The sequence below is a fragment of the Neodiprion virginianus genome, chromosome 3 (assembly GCF_021901495.1).
Source record: "Neodiprion virginianus isolate iyNeoVirg1 chromosome 3, iyNeoVirg1.1, whole genome shotgun sequence".
Lineage (NCBI taxonomy): Eukaryota > Metazoa > Arthropoda > Insecta > Hymenoptera > Diprionidae > Neodiprion > Neodiprion virginianus.
The window spans coordinates 32,089,625-32,110,497 of NC_060879.1; the positions used below are offsets into that span (position 1 = coordinate 32,089,625).

Below are 20,873 nucleotides of genomic sequence, written 5' to 3' on the forward strand. Positions count from 1 at the left end.
TTTTTGGTTTCTTCATGGCAAAAAGAACCTTTCAATTGCAATGCTCTGTCATCAGTACACATATTCTAATACGATTCAAAGCTGCAGCAATAGTACTAGCGATACAGTAATCTAACTTCTATTTCAAGAAGACACTTTTTGAAACAATTTGTTCCACTTGCCTCTCTGAGATTATTTTGCAGATCCTCCAAGTTTCCGTTATTAGCAATATTGAGAGTTGGTGGCTCTAAAATTTGCTGCTGTTTATTTACACCCTTCTCGTTAACAAATTCGTACTCATCACTTGTTGTTACTGATTCCATAGACTTGATGCTCGTACTATCCTCCATAACTATACCTAAGTAAGGCGTTAAAAATAATTAGAGAATTTTTTTCCCTGTTAGTAACGCCTTTAATCACGAGCAATTGAGGCAGAGACGTCAAAACATAAAACAATTTCACCATGTAGGATGAAGATCGAATGTTCTCTGAGGGGATTTTTATGCATGTCAATGTGTTGCTGATAGAAATAAAGACAAATGGGATTGACGCGTAGCCTACAGGTGATGAAGAATTTTACCTTATCCATGTTGACAATTGGAAAATTCATGTAACATGGCACATGACATAAAACGTAAGGAAGGCATTATCCACAATCAGATAAACTATTCAGTTAGTCATAATTGATATTGTGAAACGAAGTAACAGGTTTAAAAAAAATATTTGTTGACAATTCGATAGATCGGCGGTAACGTCGTGGATAAGATTACAAGGGTAACCACAATGTCAATAACAAAACATTGACAGTTCGGGAGAAGATTCGAAACGACCGACGAGAACTTACCTAATTTATTTGCAAGTGCTGCAGGTAGGTCAGATCATTTGATACTCATGATGAACCACGGTTTTAATTCCGTGTTAATAACAGTCACCGAGTTTCAATTGTGTGAATCTCTGAGTGCGTATAGAAATATCAAAAGTTTGTATCCAAAAGCCCGACAAATAACTCGAAGATCAATTCATCGCTAGATGGAAACACACGCTTGTTTGTGCGTACACTGTTGCTGCTTTCGTTTTAAGCATACTTGTATCACCTATGATGGGTTTGTTATTTCTCTGTACGTATTTTTGACTGTCAACTTATTACATGTTTCTTATAGCAAACGAAAAAAAAACAAAAATAAAAACAAAAACAATCAGAAATGACAGAAATGGCCGTGTCTCGCCATTCCGTCTATCTATGGTCTATGCCGTTTATGCGTGCCTCGGGCTGCGCCGGAAGTCTGAGGAGATCAACATGACTGCTTTAGTTTATTGCGAATTTAAAATCACTTTTCCCAAATCTGCAAGACGACCGAACACGCAAGCAAAAAGTTCCATATTCATTAGAAACAACCATTTTTTACTGTCAAATATTCCTGAGTGTTGACCGATGGTCTCTTTCAACAAACCGTATCTAATTAATTCAGACATCGTTTCACTTTCGGCAGTTCCGATGTACGAATGCCTGCAAAATTGCCAAGTCCGAGATATCGTAGTAAATTATTCGAAAATATATGCAAGAATCGCACGCGCGTTTCGATGACAATTTATGATTTTTCATATAATTCGAAATTCTGTAACAAACCAACGAAAAAGAACGAAATAGTTTTATATGTTCGGGCAATAGCAGCGTATCACTTGCGGTCGCCTGGTTTTATAGCTAAAAAAAAAGTCTTTTCATCGAGAATGATTATCGTCATACATTATCATTCCTCAATCGTCATACCCTGAAGTGAGGATCAGTAATGATCAGAAAACATTTGACGGTCGACGGAATCCATGTTGAAAGCGGCTTAGAGATATCGACGGCGAGCGAGATTCGCGTGAAGTTCGTCGAAAATCCGCTCGAGGCTCTGCGGTAGGCGAGTGGCCATCGCTGACGGCGCCTCAGTTCACAGACGGCCTCCGTTCTGTCCGATCTAGTTAGCTAGGTTTGGCGGTGGCAGTGAAATATATACGGTAGAAAGATTCGCCGTTGTTAATTACCGTCGATTTTTCACCGTCGAACGTTGTCAGTAATACCGTGATAATGCGGCGTGTTATCGCGTGTGAGATCGGCTGACCTCAGGTGAATAAAGTGCACAACGGGATTTACGGCCGAGATAATAAAACGGTAGGAAGATTTGAGGGACTACTCCTGGATTTCCGACTCGAAGTCAGGCATCGCGAGGATTTGTCAATATTTCATGTTATAAAGTAAATTCGCACCTACCCAGCAAGACGCGGTCTTTCATTCTATCTGTGTTTGATCCACCGTGTAATAAACAAATTTGCCTCGATTCCTTCGCCTCTAAGGGCACGCGTATTATCTCTGATTTCGAACATCATCGCTATATCTCCACAGAGGTTATAAATTATCGAGAAACACGAAGGACTTTTACGTAAGTATCCATACATAGTATCCATGCATACATATGTAGCACAATGCGATGGTCCACCATCCGTCAAGGGACAGCTGTTCCTCCGCATTGTTTTGATTAACAGCGTGCAGTTCAATTTCATACGTAACGTGCAACACGCTATGTATAGATAACGCAGCGCGGCGGTAGGTTCTAATAGATCGTTTATTTGAATACAAAACCCCCGAGCTGCGCTCGTCAATGATAAGTATGTAACGGAATCGTCTGGAAATGCATCCATAATTCCTCTCCCTCTCTCTGCTTACTTACACTGTGCAATATCATGAGGTCCTTGTGCCAACGTCATTTTCGCATCCCCGATACAGCCAATCATTGACGAGCGTTTATCTCCTCCACGGTCGAACTCGTCCGTGAAATTGTATAAAAACGTTTTGTGCTTTCGTCGGCAGGCGATTTCCCGCTTCGACTTGCACGTTCTCTCATGTATCCAGTATTTCCGTGTTCCCCGCATCCCCAGCTGCACGATTTACATAACACGACAGCGTTTATTATTCGCCTGCACTGCACGCACTATCTTTTTTCAGCCAGACTTTTTATCATCCCAGTTACGCGTTCTTATTTAATCGTCTAATAATACGTAAGTGTAATATCGCAAATTACGCGTACCTCGAATTAGCCCCGTATATGCACGAGATGCGACGACGGTGAAAATTATGACGAGTACTTGCTGCTTTTGTGATGAAAACAAATCTTGTGTAGGTACATCTTCACGGTCAACTTACGATTCGCCACCACGCGCTACACGCGATTGCTTATAAGTAGCGTTGACTGGATGGTCTTAAACTGATATGTGAGAAATAGAAGTTAAACAACCGACGATGAGAAATAGAAAACACGAAACATACTGCAGACCGAACGCGTTTATCCTAAATACATAGTTAGTCAATAATTCCTGACCTGATTTTTCTCCAAACTCCGGCGCAAACATTCCGAAACCTTATAAGTTACATCGGATACATCGGATAGATGTGTACACGATCTTTTCTTCGTCTTTTGATTTCATTTGATGCGAAAGAGAGACGACCCATCCGTGTATATTTGTTTAATAATAACGGTAAATCATTTGCACCTCTCTGTGATCGAGAGTTGATTGTCAATCATTTGGTAATGTGTTATATATATATATCAACTCTCGATCACAGAGAGGTGCAAATGATTATTTTATATATATATATAACACATTACCAAATGATTGATATATATATATATATATATATTGACCGGTTTAAAAATATCATCGTTCAGAAATTTTCAACGCTTTCTAGATTTCTTCTTCATTTCTTTTAAATTTGATTGATTGACAACGCGTTGAACTCTCATAAATACGAAACTTTTAATGCCGAAAGAGCATAACCGATGCAATTATTCAATCTTAATTTTTAACCGACGAAGATTCAAACGGGGATCACGGTGATGACACACTGCTTAATTTATAGCAGATATCAATTATACTCTCCATGGTTTGTCCAATTCCTCGGGGTGAATTGTATAGACATTGTTTACCTTTAACTTTTAGCAAATTCAGAGACGGACGTTCTTATCTTATCTGATTTACCGGCTTTGAAAAGTCTCAATACCAGATAATCAGACGTTAAGCCGTCTGTCGGGTTTATTCTGTTATTAGACATGTGGATTCGTTCGTAGAAATCAAAGGTTAATTAAATGTTGCATTCTTTTTTTTTTTGTCCTTTTTTGTTTGCAAGCACGAAGCCGAGCTCGCGATTGACGATTCGTCTATTATCGCGAATGTAAATTTAATAAATTTCCAGACTACCAAATCTTTATTCATCGTAATTACAAAATTAGTTGTTTTTTGGGAAAATATCGACCGAAGGCTCGAACGTCGAGGAGTTTCACAACATATATTTCACATCGTTACTACTTTCGAACGATCACCTCGCGGAATTTCTCAACCTAACAACACGTGTATTTTGGAGTAAAACTGCGGCAAAACATGTTGCGAAATAGTATTACGATACGGCAAAATGTTTAATGAATCGCCGTTTATGCCCACGATATTCACGTGCAATGTGTATGCTGCTACTTTCGTATGCGGTAGAAATTACTCTAATAATAATAATATTTCAGCAGTATAACAACAGTATAACCAGCTTTGCCGTATAGACACTCGCTAAATAGCCTCATCTGCTCAATCTTTATTTCCTCTCTAAATTCGTCGACACCAATTATGCCTCTCCAATTGACTGTAGGTATGTTATAATTATTTTCAAACTTTGTTGCCATCCCGTGTATAACTTTGTGTCACTTGGATATCAAAAGTAGACGGTTCGCTTTGCAAATTTTACTTCTGGCGGGTATAAACACTCGCACCTATTTTCATATTATCAGCTTTGCAATTCGCAACAAATTATCGTTACACGTATCGCATTGCGGCAGCGTCATCCTGGATGATGATAACTCTTGCGGTAATTATGCGTTATCAAATTAACACATTAAGAAACGAAAAAATATTTGATACTACATTTCCTGTCCCTTATTATTACATCCCGCGTTAAATTTGAAATATAGAAGATCTTGGATACGGTTTAGTTTAGTTTTATTAACTTTGGCCCAGTAAATCAAACTAAAGTAAACTTGGAAATGGACTCTTTACAAACGGTTTTGATTTCCTGCCGCGCATCTTCTTCAGAACTGTACGAGTCTATCAATTCGTGTTGTAACTCAGGTTTCGTTTGGAGACTTTTCCACATAATAGTGAAGTTGAAATTTTTCGTCATTCGACCTCGGACTGAAAATGTGTAGTAAGCCTATACGATTGTGAGGTGAGACGAAGTGATACAGATTTAATTTCTACCACCATATTGCAGCAGCGCGCACTTTCAATAATTGAGTTATTACTTTTGCGTTTATTATTATTCTTCCACTTATATGCTACTGTGGCAAGACTCGTGTGTCTTAGACGTTGAAAAATTGTTTTTCTTTTCCAGCGCTTGCAGCAAAACATGACGTTAAAGGAGTATACCAGACGACCGTAGTCGAGGAGAAGAGTTGCTGCTACGAATCAAGAGTAGCTAGCCTCCTGGGTCTTATAAAAATCACGTTTCACCTTACGCAACTAATAAATGTTTCCGCGCTTGAATCTTGCGAACTATGTTTACCAAGAAATTGATACGAAGCGTAAACTGTAGGACCTGAGCCTGTGTTCGCGTAAAAATAAACTACTTTTGTTTTCCTAGACTCTCTTTTCAATTATAAACATTCAACATATCCAATCAATTGGGTGTTATTAATAATCAAAATATTTTACCATCGTGGAAATAAATCGCGAATAGTATATATTGGTATTTATATACTTAAAGGAACGACAGCAACAATAACAACAATAATAATCATTATTATTTTTATGGTAATAATATTCGGAGGATGTTCGATGTTCGATCGATACGTGTAAACGAAACGATAACTATACATATATGTATATACACGTAGTTAGAAGCTGAAAATTAAAAATCGATAACTTGACAATAATAAATTTATCGTAAAACAGTTTATGTATGAAAATTTTTTGGAATCACTATTCATTAATCTACCGCGCGTAAACTATACGAGTACAAGTGAGCTTACCTTGAGGAAAAGAAAACGGTTAAGTTGAGTTGAGAAGAAGAAGTAGAAGTAGAAGAGAAAAAAGAAAAAAAAAACATCTTGGAGAAATATCGTGCGCCGAGAAGTACCGTCAAAGTAAGGTGTCCAGTGAGGAGTGACATGGCCTTCATGATGAAAAAGAAAAAGTATAAATTCTCCGTTGAAGTGGGCTTGGAAGAACTGACCGCAGTCCCCTTTGTCAGCGCGGTTCTTTTCGCAAAGCTACGTCTTCTCGACGGTGGTTCATTCGTCAATCATTCCACTAGGTAAGAAAATAATTTCCCTATATTATACGTAATTTAATTTTAATGTACCACCTTGAAAATAATCCAGCTTCTCCCGCGACATGCGCTTCTGCATTCTCGATTGCATTATTATCGTTGCTGTTATTATTGTTATTATTATGCTTTCACATCAGGCAATGCTTCAGTTTTGGTGTCTTTTTTTTCATACTTTCCTATTTCATTTCGAATGATTATTACCACGATCTGTATGAATAATTATGTAATACATACAGAATTTACAACGTAACACTTGATATGAATTAGTTATTTCTCTGTATCGGCGCTCCATTTCACCGTATAACGTAACAAGTATTTAACTAACGAATTATGCTGCGTACAAATTAGTGTTATTAGGTATGTGGAACAGTCGCGTTGACGTTTAATCGGTTTCATCGTATCTCAGACACTACGAAAGTATTTTTCGAAAGCTGTCGGGAGTTCCGAAATAAGTTATTTTTTGACGTAGCAATATCGCGGTTTTATCGTGCGGTTCATCATAGAAAAAAATATTACTCGTAGTCCTCCGGGGGAGCATAATCATTTAAAATTTAAGTACAGAGTGGCTTCCTTGTCGTTAACAGTTACGTATCTATAGATGCGATCGCATTACCGCTTTATGAAAGCCTTTTTCGCGGTGTGGACGACACTCGTACATCACAAGATCGAAGTTAGTAGGGTTAATGTAACAAAGCATCGAAAGAAAAACCATTGGTTTACAATTTTGAAACGATCTTAATGTCAAGAGTTTAGTCTCCGTAATATGAGTACGTTTCGCTCTAAGTGGGATTACTGAATTTCCGACAATCCTAAAGTTACGAGATAACGATTTTTTCTTGAAAATTTACCGTCGCATTAACGTTACGAACTTCAATCTTGTCATATATCGCTTATCAAACAAAAAAAAAAAGGTTCGTTTCATTATTAGAGAATAATTTTGCAAATGACGGTTATGCCAGTTGAAGGCGAACCAAATGTATGTATGATAACTGCCGTAGTTTATTTCTCACGTACCATACACGAGGGTATCTCAAAGGAAAAAACAGCCAAGTATGCATGCGTTATAAGGTTTTTTATCGGTACTAGACGAATCATACCGGCCAACTGTTTCCGGTTGAATTTAGCGCGAATTGCTAAGGACATTAAGCAAGAAACTCAAAAGTTCCTCGACTTCTTGCCGAGAGAGTTTGCATAATAGATCTACGATGAGTGAAAAATTTCGTCAGAGTTTGATGCGTATTTAAATACTGAAATTTAGATAGACCAGGAGAATTCGCAAAATCAAATTACATGGTGATAAATATTGATGGACAAAGATTTGTCATCGATAATAACGCAGCGCTAGAAGGAAAGAAAAGCTTAATTTGCCCTCACCACCAGTTTGCCACGGTTGACTTGGTCCTGAATAAACAGCGAGGGATGGGCGAAAATGAGTGTTGTTGTTTGTTGGTACAAGAAGCCTGCATCATAAGAGACGTCAATGATAAGTAAATAATATCTATCATGATATCGATCAACATGAATCATTTAATGATTCAGCACGGAGAGAGTCGATAGTCCTGAAGCAAGCTTTTGAATGAATATTACCTTCAACTGCCTTAGCTTTTGGTGTCACTCTTACTTGGAGTGACGTGGATCTCTGGCCTGAAGAACAATTGTATCGACGGGAATTGCTCACAACAAAGATTTAACAAAATTAATTAATCATAGACGAGCCTAATCGGATCTCTACCACTGTTGTAAACGGTGGAAAACGCGATCCACGTTTTTTTTTTTTTAGTAACCACAGACTGGATTATTATTCCATGCGAATTGTTATATCGATCAACGCCGATCAATTTTGAATGCGTTTCGTTGCGAGTGTAGAGAAGAGTTTTAATTCGACTGCGATAGTCTTTTTTAAATAATTGCCACATACTTTTCTTTGATAAATTTATGTCCCAATTTAAATGTTTACTTATTAACGAAGGTGATTAATTGTAAGCCAGCAGTGATTATTTCGAATATACCCGTTTTAAGTTTGCGGTGTACAAATATGTGCGTTTTGAATGTATGCAAAGTCTAATATCCAGTATTCGTAAAACCACACTCTTCCTGCAAGTACACGTTTATTTCCTTGCCTACGACCGCGTCATACGAAGACGAGAGCTTATTGTGACGGAATCGATAATTGTACTCTGAACTTTCCGCGTGTGCGTAAATTTTTTGTCGTCATCATCTTTTCAACAATGTCATAAATTTTCTGACCTATTTCTCAAATCGTCGCTAATCACCACGTATTTCTCCCTTCCCGAATCTACGCGTTACAAATATTATTAATCTACGACGTGATGAATTTTCTAAATTTCGGCGAGACTATGCGTTATGTACTTTCTGTAAACGTTGCTTCCTGTAACGTAAAGATTGTAAAAATGTTTGAAACATACACGCGATGTGTATATTTATATGATGGTTGATTGAATCAAATTACTCAACTTTATGATATCACAAAGTTATGAAACGCGGGCATGAAGATTTCCGCGTATCATTGTATCGCATAAAATTGGCAATATTTTGTCAATTCTATTTTATTCGAAGAAATTTTTTCCTTCCTGATTTTATTTCGGGTATACAACTGCCAAATTTCCGTCCGCGTATGAATTTGCGCAAGTTATGCAATAATAATGTAAAATATAGGGTCCGTGTATTCATAACCCGTAATTTATAGCGTCGAAATTTCTCCGTCGTCATTAATACAAAGTACAGAATTTTTTTCACGCGTATTATATAACACGATTCGCTTATGCATGCACCATTAAAATGTTGAACGTACTGGCTTCCTAACCAGAGCTTTCCGGACATATTTATACACGTAGCAATTGTTGAAACTGACCATAGCTGGTACCTCAAGTCATAACGCGACATTTACCTGCACATATGCTGAATTCATAAATCTTCCGATGTACTTATTACGGTGATAGTTATAAATATTATTACGTATCTTGGTTGATGCAAACCGGATTAAAGTCGTTATGTCAATAGTTGATGTATACAATGTACGTGCTAATATATATGCGGTGTCCGATTGTTTCGGAAATTAGCCCATTCTTGGATTTATTAAGTGTTTCCTCTTATTGGTTCAGAGTCATTTTTTTCGTACTAGATCCCATGATATAATAATACGAAACATGAATTTGTCTCATACTCTTCGGAAACCGACAATTGATTATTCATCATTAATTTAATTCAGATTTGTGTTTCGAAATCCCGAGTACCTGTTCACAGATCGTATGAGTAATTATTTAGTTCCAAATCATGCCGCAAGCGAATTACGCAGTCATTGATTTAGGATTTGACTGCGAGAGTGGGAGGAAGAGAGAGAGAGAGAAAGAAAGAGAACGAGAGAGATGGAGGTGAGGGTGTACGTAGTAATTCGGCGCTGCTGATTGAGTTAATTACCATGTTTTTAATACAGCCAATCTATTTATCGATCAAGAGAACCTATACAGATTTTGCCATAATATGCTATCGATGCGTTATAGGTACAAAAAAAAAAAAAAACCTATACTGCTGCTGAAATGCATGACGCGGCGGAAGAAATTTGATACGGCGTTTATTTTGTTTGCTAATCAGTCAACACGAAAGAGAGAGAGAGAGAGAGAGAGAGAGAGAGAGAGAGAGAGAGAAGGTTTGTAGAGCAGCGTTTGAATTCCGCTATCAACGACACGACAAACGAATTGGTAAACGAGGCGCGTGGCGACGCCGAGCCAAGTTTACGGGGTGAACTTTTTGCGTATTGCGGGTGCGGAAGTGTCGAGACCCGATTTTTTACTCATGCGATTTTTAGAGATAGAGGAAAACGTATACTAAAAAAAATGAAACATGCTGCAGTCGGATTTTAATATAGAAAACTCGGAAGCATTAACGCTTTTCCGTCTATTTTCCTTGCGTACTCTCTCGCCTTCGGGGAAATATTGTCATAAGCCTTACCGAAGAAAAACCAGATCAAAAAGAAAAAAGAGAAAAAAAAAATGGCGACGAGAAGGAAAAAAGAAAGGTCTAAAACCCGGCTGATGACGTAGTCTCTTCGTTTATCGTTCGAGCTTGGCGTTGGGCCAAAAGGTTGTAGTAATACCGTGTGTTCGTCGTTCAAAGACCACGTTGCTGCTGCTGCTGAGGTATAGGAATTCCACACGTTTAATAACTTGCGAATGCCTGTAGAGTATTACAACTCACTTCCGTTTACTAAATTTAAACCACTGTCCATAAAGTTGGTAAATCTTGTATCTACGTCGTATTCGTCGGCGTCAAACGAGACAGTCTGCTTGATACGAGGTACCGTATCTACTTGTACCTGAACCGACGTATAGTAATGAGCAATTTATTGGCAGTCTGCACCGACCGATGCCCGACGCTTTGGGACAAACTTGGACGCTGAATGCAGCGGCGGTAGAAGTATTTTGGTTTCATAATTTTTTGCAACTCGATCCTATCAAAGCCAAGACTTGGCGCGTTTGCAATTGTCTTTAATATTGCAGAGGAGGTAGAGGAGGAGGCGGAAGAGGAGGAGGAGGAGGGCGGGTGTGAAGTACATACATATGTACAATAATTCTCAACGCCCCGGGGGTGAAAGTCAAACCTATAATAAAAAGGACCGGTCGTTGTTATAAGAGAGCATTAAAAAACATTAAAAAGCATAGTTGTTGTACGAGTTGTAATGAACAATGTCCTGTCTGCGTTGTCCCTGCACGACGAAGCGATGCTGTCCGAACGGAGGATCTGACACCACTTCACATATGATGATGAGGAAACGCCTGATTTGGCTTCATATTAGTTAGACTTGTCAGATGAGGGGTCCACTATATTCACATTACTGACGCTCCGCTGACAATGAGATGACGATCGTTATGCAACATGCGCTTATTATTGCATTAATATCCCTGTCGAAATGATTTTTTCCTCGAAATTTTTGTCCATTTCTATCAAACTCAATACTCTTTCACGCTCTAGCAGTGTTCGTTAATCGTTTCGTCTCTCTTGTCACTTGCGTCGCTAGTCATCGGGACATAAAATTTCATTTGGAAAAGAAACTCGTTTCGTGTTTCGATTGAATAAAAAAAAACAAAAAAAAAAAAAAAAACAACAACAAAGATGAAAATAGTAAGCCATTGGAGACCTATTAGTGAACATTACTGAAAGAAAAATCTATTTGCGAGCACATCGAAGTTCACACCCTACATGACCAACGCTTTACACACGCGTATACGACCTAGACGATGTCTAGATACGTGAATAAAACGCTTGCGATGTAGAGCCGGTCAGCTGATTAGTGGTGAATGATTTTTATTTCTTGTTTTTTGTTTGTTTGTTTTTGTTTTTTTTTTTTTCTAATTGAACGGAATTGCGTAGCGTGACGCACGGTACTATAATGTCGACGAGTTTTACCAGATGGCAGACTGTTGTCAATTTAGTCGCGGTACCAGACGACGTATCGCGTAAATGATGCGCATCGTTTTGCCGTTTTCATTACGAGTTCGTTCAAGTTCCGACTGTTAGCAAACGCGTCTTGCGCTCCAAATTACACGCATTTGCAAGAACAACAGCAGCAGCATGTAATGGATACACGTACTGCCACTGCGGGAGAATATCCCGCAGAGTCTCATTGCTTTTCAAGTAAATAGCTCATTGATCCCAAGGACGACCAGGTGGCAAGGTAAGGCTGTCATGCTCGGCCTCTATACCGGGCATTTTACCATAACTATTCAAAAACCACGCGGTGCCGCGAGATTATTCGCATTTTTGCTGTTCGAAGTCGGAGACGAAATTATTTTTGTATTTTTTCAAATTTGTCTTTTTTTTTTACAACTAGGACAGTCAATTTTCGATTTAATTCGGAAGTGGTTGATAATGACGGTGTGGTAAAAAAAAAAAAAAAAAAAGCAAGAAAGAAAGAAAAAATTATTTCTAGAAGTTGCGTTGAGTTGTATGAGGAGCTTTTAAAATTGTTAAACAAAAATAAAGTAGACTTTGACGACGCGATGCTCGAGAAAGAGATTAAAGATAATATCTCTAACATGTGTTGCCTTTAAAAGATACAAAATTGTATGTTTTGTTTGGTCTAATCATACGGACGTGTCAAAAATAAATAATGGCAAATGGATGTGCATGACTCATGTGTTGTTTATTGGTACAACGTGTCCAATATTGAAGATATCAGTGGTAAATATTTAACGTAGATTATGAGATCGATCAACATGAATTATTTGACGAATCAACACGGAGAGGACCAGGTCTGCCGAACTCTGGAATCCCTTCCACTACTGCTGGCTGATTTTTGATGTCAACCTTGCTTGGACGTGCGGAACAACCGTCTCGACCGGAACCAACGACTAGAGGAATTTATTAAATGTGATGTAATTGTCGACCAGCTTAAGACACCGCTGTCGACGGTACAAAACGCCACTCGCGTCTTTTCAAGTAACCATGGACTGGATTGGACTTGCTCAACTACTCGAAGGAAGGGAAGTCCGTGCGGTTCACGGCCTGCGACGCTGCTGGAATCCTCGGACCTGTGTCAAGGTCCTCGTGTGCTCTTCCAGGATCATCGAACCTCCGACGACATCGAGATGCCGATCGGGTCGGAGTCCTCGCAGCTCGATCATTCGGCGTAGAGAGGAATAAAACTATCGCGGACCCATGGTTACTTGGAAAAACGTGAATCGTTTTTGTACCGGTTGTGTTGTATCATCGTGTTGCACGGTTGTCGATGTCGAGCTTCTTGTACCAATAACCAAATACTCTGCTATCCGTGTTCTTGTTGTTGAGAAGGTTGATTCAACTGACTATGAGCAGATGACCGTTCTGATTTTTTTTTTTTTTGATTACCGTATTGAACAGTTATCAGTATTTGATTTGTCGTATAATATTATCGTCTGACTTTTTCTCGAGCATTTTATCCACCGTAATCTTTGACCACAAACCCCATCACTTCGGAAACTTCGAAGCTCTATGACTTTTGATAACGAGAAGCAGTAAGTGTGAAATACGATTTTCCGAATTGAGCCCCTGCGTGCAACAACTTAACTCGAGACAAGTTGTTGTTTCACACAGGGGGGCTCAATTTCACTGCGGAACTCTTAAGTCCGAAATCTCTCTTAACCGGCATTCAGGCTTGTCGAGAATTCGGCCGGAATGCCCTGTACCTTAATTCGTCAAGTTCCTTCTTCACCCGGTATGCCTACAGTATAATCTCTCGCCTCTCTTGGCTGCTCGATGGAAGGTCATGCCGGGTATACATTGTGGGAAATTTGAATGAATATTCATGGCATTTCAGAAACATAGTGGAGACGACGACGGAGGAGGAAGACAAAGCTGATTATTCTCCATCTCGCGCGCAGGTTCAAATTCTGTGCCTTTCGTGGTCAGACTGCAAATGCGTGCCATGTACGGGGACAGTGGCAAAATTTAAACGAAGCGTGTTGCTACGGGAGCTGGTGATTAAATAAACTGTAACTTCTAATCCTTGGAGGGGATGAAACGAACGGAGGGTGAAGAAATAGAGAACTCTGTTTACCTCTTTTACTTTACAGTGACACCTTGTCTGTTTTAACTGTCTGTCGGCAGACCTTTGAATCGGCATTCGGCAGCTGCATATAGTTGAAAACAATCGTGTACGTCTTACGATTAGCCCACGTGCAATTACAAGCTGCGGACAATTCCACCCGCCAAGTTAAAACCGAATTTCAAACAGTTTATTGAACGATACTTTGTACCAATTTACCACAATTGACCACAATTATTTGCTTTCAATGTGTTTTTTGAAAGATCTTTAATTAGAGGAAAATACAGCACTGGCTCTTCACGAATGATACTCGCAAACTCGCCCCGGAAATTGAATAATAATTATCATCAGCATCCCCGTGCCGATGAAAAACGTACCGATACATAATCAAATAACATGTTCGTTGTGCATTCAGCCTAACTTATTCACTTTTCGTTTGCCTTTGGAGTACGAACCTGATTGTGAAATTCGTACAGCAATTTTTCTTCTAAAAATTCACTTCCTCTGATAGAAAAAGTTACAAGAGAGTTCTTTTCGTCTCCTTATACATTCAAGCGCTTCCGGGCTATTCGATTATCAACCCTTATACGGTGCTGTGAAACTTGTACAGATATAAACGATGTATATCAATTGACAGAAAATCATCGTACGTATGTACTTGGAAGTTTTGTCTCGCACCACCTTAATTTTCGAACGCTACAGCCTCGTTGCAAGAGAGGGAAATGTGCGCCGTTACTCCTGGGTTGTTTTAAAACGGCACAGCGTGATGGGTATACGGGCACTTCCTGAATTATACAGTGCGTGCGCCGCCTTGTGCTTCCACACGTGTAGCAGCACCAACAGCAACAGCACCGTACCGTATATTATTACACCGCTAACCGCAGACACGTGGTGGACTATGGACCACCACCACGTCGTTAATAGATTAACTGTACTTTTCGCACGTGTCATGGATACACTTTTTCGTTCACAAGAGTGAAAATTTGTCGGGAGGGACGCTGGGCGTAAACAGTCCATGTGCGGATAACGCCACAATTTCAAGCTTATTGTACGTTCGACGCGAGGTATCAACAGAGTTCATCCTGACGCAACCGTTCCAATTTATCAGGGAAAATTACCCGGTATTTCATCATAGAAATCTGGATTCTTCAATTCTGTGGAATTTCGCAGCTTCCTACATTTAAAGCAAGCCTGCAGTAATGGTGGAATAGATTCAACAGTCCGTAACTTTGCACAACTCGGTTTGAACTCTTTTAAAATCGAGTGATTCCCGAAGCTGGCGCATTACGCGGCAATGATGACGTAGTTTTATAACACACGGTATTGTTGCAAGCCTTCACCTGGAGCGAAGTATACGAAAGGTTATCTGCAAAGTGGTTGACTGGGTATTGAAAAAGAACGAGTCTGTTGGGTGGTAATAGTTTGAAGAGATACTGTAATACCTACGTATCGGAGAATCAATCGGGTGCAAAGTTTAGTTACAAGACAAGGCGGTTAACCCCCGCATTCGATTGTAAGAGATTACATGTAATTATTGTTATAGTCTGTCAAGACAACGATAATAATCGTAAATGTACCACAAAGGAAAGATAATACTTTTTACTTTGTGCCTCGAGTTTTTCCTTCTCTCTCTTCCTTATCGCAACGAATTCATCATCGCTTCCGATGAAAAGCTTTACGATATCGCGATATGAATTATCGGACAGACAAGTTACTCGATACTTTTTTTCTCCCCGTTCTCTCAATCTTCGCGATTTTGTCCGCGAGCGTGCCGATGACTTTCCGCGAGGCAGAAACTTCTCCATCAATCTTCTAAACGTTTCGTTGAGAATTGACCTCACCGAGGTTCAAGGAAACGTCGACAGTTTTGATGGACGTACACGACGCGACACTCGTTCGGAGTTGTCGCACTCTTTAATTGCGCGACCAATAAACCGCGAGCAGCTCAACTTACTCTGACGTTTCCACAATTCAGCTTTATATTCTGAACAATACCGACGACCGTTTCGTTCGCGGCAATTCCTACTTTTTATTCGAATTAACGTCCACGCCTGCAGCTGCATGAGCTGGTCTGATGACCAAATGACCAAAAACAATCGATTATTCTTTACCGATTAATCGAGTATAATCGATTATTTTTTCTCGCAATCGGTTTTTCTTTTTTACTCCCACGAACGCCGCAACACAATATCAATTTATGCGATTAAAGTATCAATTATTATTATATTCTCATTTACTAAGTACCTGTTTGATAGAATAAGTGAAAGATAAATGAATATTTTTACCTGAAATTGAAAAATTTTTTTAATGAAACAATAAATCATCAAAAAACTTTTCCGCTATTAAGACTACATACTGAAATTTACGAAATTTTCGTTCCCAGTGTGCCGTTTCAAAGAAATGCGAAAAAATCGGTTAATCGATTAATTTATACCGATTCGGTTGAGTCGTGTTCGATTTTTTGTTTCTCTCGATTAATCGACGCATCGATTATATTATTTTCAGCTTACAATTAGTGGCCATCGCTCAGAGCTACGTACATATCGTGTATAAATATGTTGCTTCTAATTCATTTTAAAGAATATCTGACTGGCTCGGGGCTGGTTTAATAATGCGAAATGACTCTTTGTTTCAATGTCAGGCGTCGGTAGACGATGACTTTCTCGTTTTGTCTCTTTAATTTTACCGTGTTTTTCATCCTCGCATCGACGCCCACTTCAATCTCTACCAAAAGACATCACGTAATCAATGTAATTTTAAAACTTTTTTCATTCAGGATCATTAAGCTATGTAACCTTCGAATCGTAGAAGCTTTCGTGCGTACGCGTACACAGTGCAATCATTTTTCTAACGATCAAATAAATTTCGATACAATATTTTTAACGTTACGTTTCTTCTTAACTTCTTTCTTCCTTCAACGTCAAGTTTTTCGTCCACGCCCCAGCAGCAAAACGCGATATTGTAGCTATCTTTGCTACTGCATTAGCTACATCATGCATATGGAAGAGTGTTGATTAAAAAACACTGCGTCGAGGTTAACTGGCGTTTTTAAAAACGACACGGCACGTGCTGCGGTGACATGTAAATATATATAATAGTTCGCAAAGTGGATAACAGTCTGAATTAATTTCTTCGTAAAATTTGCAACTATGCATGTATTTGCGGTTTGCTACTACAAACCTTTAGTCTACTATACATGTGTGTGTGTGTATATATATATATATATACTTATACGTCGTATATTACGCCTGATGATTCTTCTGTTGCCCCGCACATCCGCATCTGGAACGTGCGTCGATTATTCGTCCAGTTACTTGAACATCGATGTGACAAGTGGCAGGATAATGATGTTAAATTATCGATAAAACAGCGCAGCTTTGTGTACACCAATTAATATTATCTCGTTTACAATTAAAAGTACGTATGCATCTCGAACAGCGTCGCGCATCAAAGCTACGTGCGATCGTTGAGTTGTTAATTATAAACTTACTACGTGATGTGAAAGTATGCCTCAAGAGTGAAAAGAAAACTTGACGGCAATTGAGAGCGGAATCAAATGAATCATGGAACTGGGGTTAATACTGTAAATTAAATGATTTTTATTCGCAGATTGAAATAAATAGTTTTTATTAAAAAATTTTAGTATTCAAAAAGTACGTGGTATAAATTTTGTGAATTATTTTTACTTAGACTCTATTTTTTTTTTTTTTTTCTTCAACTTTGCCGAGCAACTCCTTGGTTGAAGAAAATTGCCGGCAGCATTTAGTCGTCTTCTTCTCGTAGAATAATGAGAACAAAGATTGATGAAAAAACCTGACTCAGTTTGCACGCAAGTCGCAAAGAGTGTTTGTCTTTCGTCTAGGTACATGGAGCGACAGAGTATGAAAGGAGTAAAATTGTCTCTGTTATAATTTAACAAAGAAACTTTCACACGTAGCCGGCTTTGTAATAAAAATGTGGCATGCACGCTGTTATTGTCTCTAAGTGCGAGGACGCGTCTTTGAGTCTCTGCCCTTGAATTTTTATTCCCGTAACAATTCCTAAACGAAATTCGTCGTGAAATTTTTTCTCTTGCATGGAGCGTTCGTTCGTTGAGATTATTTTTATCGTAATTTTATTCTGGTTTTTTCCTAAGTTTTATCCGCATTACGTTTCTTGCCGTCATGTATCTACTTATTCTTTAAATATAGATGAATCGCACTAAGTCAGCATGCAGAAATAGTTTATTTCTTCTCCGTATAACAACCGGTATCTGGAATTCATTTTTGCGCGATATTGACGATGCTTTCTTTCACAGCAAATTCGTTATAGAATCATTTTGACCGACTTTTAAATTAGCTTTAAGTTATTGATTTTAATCGTTGACAAACCTGTGTATAACTGTTATTCAATCTTGCTTTGGAAATTTGAACACATATGAATATTTGGTTTTTTTTTTTTTTTAGACAAATGCTAATCGAAATTATTAGTTTTCGTATTATTATACATTTCGCGAACTTTTGGTCACATCGAATTTAAGGTTTTATCCCGCGGGACTCGAATTCTCGAAGAATAATGAATTTGTGAATTTCATCAAATCATTCAAATAATTGATACGGACTCAATAATGTAAAATCTGACCGTGATGACTTGTTACACGTTATTTTAATTTTGAACTCTCAGGAATTACGTGCGTAAACGTCGTTTTCTCTTCTTCTATCTCTGTCTCTCTCTCTCCCTGCCTCTCCCTCTCCCTGCCTCTCCCTCTCCCTCCCGTATCGCAACGTACAACATTCATAAAAATTAAAATTTCGAAAGAATTGAATACGATCTTATAAAAACAACAACAACAAAAAACGGCAAAATTTGCATTCGAAACGATGATCGACCGATGAGGCAAAATCCTTATATATTAGTTTCTTTGCAAGATGTCGGCAGACTCTCAAGGCGTTGCCTTTCATTTCGCCAAGTTTACTCGCCGTTGCGTTTCACACCGACGATGAGAGGTGGTGCAAGTTGTGCTCGCGATGAGACGAGGAGAACGAAATATAACGACCGACGAAAATACCGCTCGTTTGTTACGGTCATTGCCTCAGCTGTTCTCCGCTATCGAAATTTCACGATATAGTCGAGGAAATGAAGCACTAAAAACGGCCCAACTGTCGATTTTTTGAGCAGTAAGACGGATTTTAATGCGGTTTTTTGCATTCGCTTCGTAAGAGCGTCTACAAACTTTGTGAACTAAATTGATTAATTAATTTTTTGAAAATGCATTATGGCATTAATAATATGCATTTTGCAAGTGCACTTCCAAGAGACACTAAATAAAAAATTTGCTACTCGGGGGTTTTTGGGGTCGCTGAACACGAATATCGCCACGGCAACCGTCTCCGAGGTACCTGGTGCCCAGGGTGGACAGTATCAACGTCTTCTCCTAGAGTTTTGGCGAAAATTGTGATCGAATTTGTCGAAACTCGTTGCTTGGGGGTTTTTGGGGTCACTGAATACGAATATCGATACGGCAACCGTCTCCGAGGTACGTGGTGCCCAGGGTGAACGTTTCAACGTCTTTTTCTGGAATTATCTTGAGTATTATCATTTTTACCTCAATTAAAGAACATTGTTCTTAATTCAATCACAAATTCGATCACAATTTTCGCCAAAACTCTAGGAGAAGACGTTGATACTGTCCACCCTGGGCACCAGGTACCTCGGAGACGGTTGCCGTGGCGATATTCGTGTTCAGCGACCCCAAAGACCCCCGAGTAGCAAATTTTTTATTTAGTGTCTCTTCGAAGTGCACTTGCAAAATGCATATTATTAATGCCATAATGCATTTTCAAAAAATTAATTAATCATTTTAGTTCACAAAGTTTGTAGGCGCTCTTACGAAGCGAATGCAAAAAACCGCATTAAAATCCGTCTTACTGCTCAAAAAATCGACAGTCCATTGCTTTATTTCCTCGACTAATACCTGCCACGCCGCTTTGCCGTCCATGTCCGTCGATCGTTGGTCAACCGATTCTCGTTACGTAACCCTGCGTAATCAGGATCGCGGCATCTGGAGGATATATTTTATACGTTATATGTATTGTCGTTTCGTCGAGCGGCAACGGCAGCGGCGTTTCAGAGGCAGCAAGATTTCTCTTCTATCAATTCTCTCTCTGTGCGCGGCATTCGTTATAAAAATCGTAGGTATTATCATGGGTATAAAAGATTTCTTGTCCATCAAGTTTTATCGATAATATATTATCGATGTCGTTGTATCGAAATCAAATCCACATACTTGACTATCTCTTGTCGCTTCTCAAATGATTCGATGCAGTCATTGCATATATATGTATACATATACATATGTTATATATATATATTTTACTCGACGAATTTTTACTCGAAAATAACCCGATATATCAGCTCCGGCTGAACTTCTTCCCGAATGCCTATACCACACCTATACCTGATTCCTCATCATAGCGGAGCCATCCAAATATTACGTCACTGACTCGACTTGTGCTATTTTAGATCCACTTCGATCATCCTGTGATACACACTACGTACGACATAACGTCATCCGAATGATCGTCCGAACGCGTCGTTATCCTTTCAACTTGCGGCCGCTTATACGGACGAATTTTTACTTGTACAAAATCAATTTGACAAATTGATTACTGTGCGACGTAATTTGGTATATTTCGTGGATGCCTGTGAATTATTATCGGCTGCAGTTGGTGATTCAAATGCTCGCTGATCGAAGTGGGAGAAGCTGTACGTTGCAGCACCGAATATAAATAATATAACAATCTAAGTACGCTAATTCTCGATGTTAATGATTTGTAGACGACCTTGACGTAACAATGTCTCTATCGTCTGGGTCAAAAGCCCTGGCATTGGTCTCGGAGCTGTTGATTGTTTGTTTGTTTTGTTAGTCATCCGAATGTTGCGCCAACAATTATACTCCGCGGTGTCGATACCGCTTATTGTTGTGCATATTAATTGCCAAAACGATAAATGATGAATTTAGTGTGAAAC

At 39.0% G+C, this 20,873-nt stretch overlaps 2 protein-coding genes across 16 annotated transcripts in view; one reads left to right on the plus strand and one right to left on the minus strand.

The window, feature by feature from the left end:
- Nucleotides 1-20,873, minus strand: part of LOC124301282 (rab GTPase-activating protein 1) — a 40,061-nt gene that overhangs the window by 14,155 nt on the left and 5,033 nt on the right. For 3 of the 8 annotated variants that reach the window (XM_046756144.1, XM_046756141.1, XM_046756140.1), the window contains exons 1-2: nucleotides 824-1,230; nucleotides 162-337 (exon numbers count right to left, since the gene is read on the minus strand). The exons of 1 other annotated variant lie outside the window; for it this stretch is intronic. In XM_046756144.1, coding sequence (XP_046612100.1) covers nucleotides 162-329 — 168 coding nt within the window. In that variant the 5' untranslated portion in view covers nucleotides 330-337; nucleotides 824-1,230. Of the gene's footprint in view, nucleotides 1-161; nucleotides 338-559; nucleotides 738-823; nucleotides 1,232-2,433; nucleotides 2,599-20,873 lie in introns of those variants that run through there. 4 more of the 8 variants (XM_046756146.1, XM_046756142.1, XM_046756147.1 and 1 more) reach the window with 4 other exon arrangements.
- Nucleotides 1,888-20,873, plus strand: part of LOC124301284 (protein FAM102B) — a 51,918-nt gene continuing 32,932 nt past the window's right edge. The window contains exons 1-2 of one of the 8 annotated variants that reach the window (XM_046756153.1): nucleotides 1,888-2,402; nucleotides 5,390-6,310. In XM_046756153.1, coding sequence (XP_046612109.1) covers nucleotides 6,165-6,310 — 146 coding nt within the window. In that variant the 5' untranslated portion in view covers nucleotides 1,888-2,402; nucleotides 5,390-6,164. Of the gene's footprint in view, nucleotides 2,403-4,561; nucleotides 4,652-5,389; nucleotides 6,311-11,806; nucleotides 12,018-20,873 lie in introns of those variants that run through there. The other 7 variants (XM_046756149.1, XM_046756150.1, XM_046756152.1 and 4 more) reach the window with 7 other exon arrangements.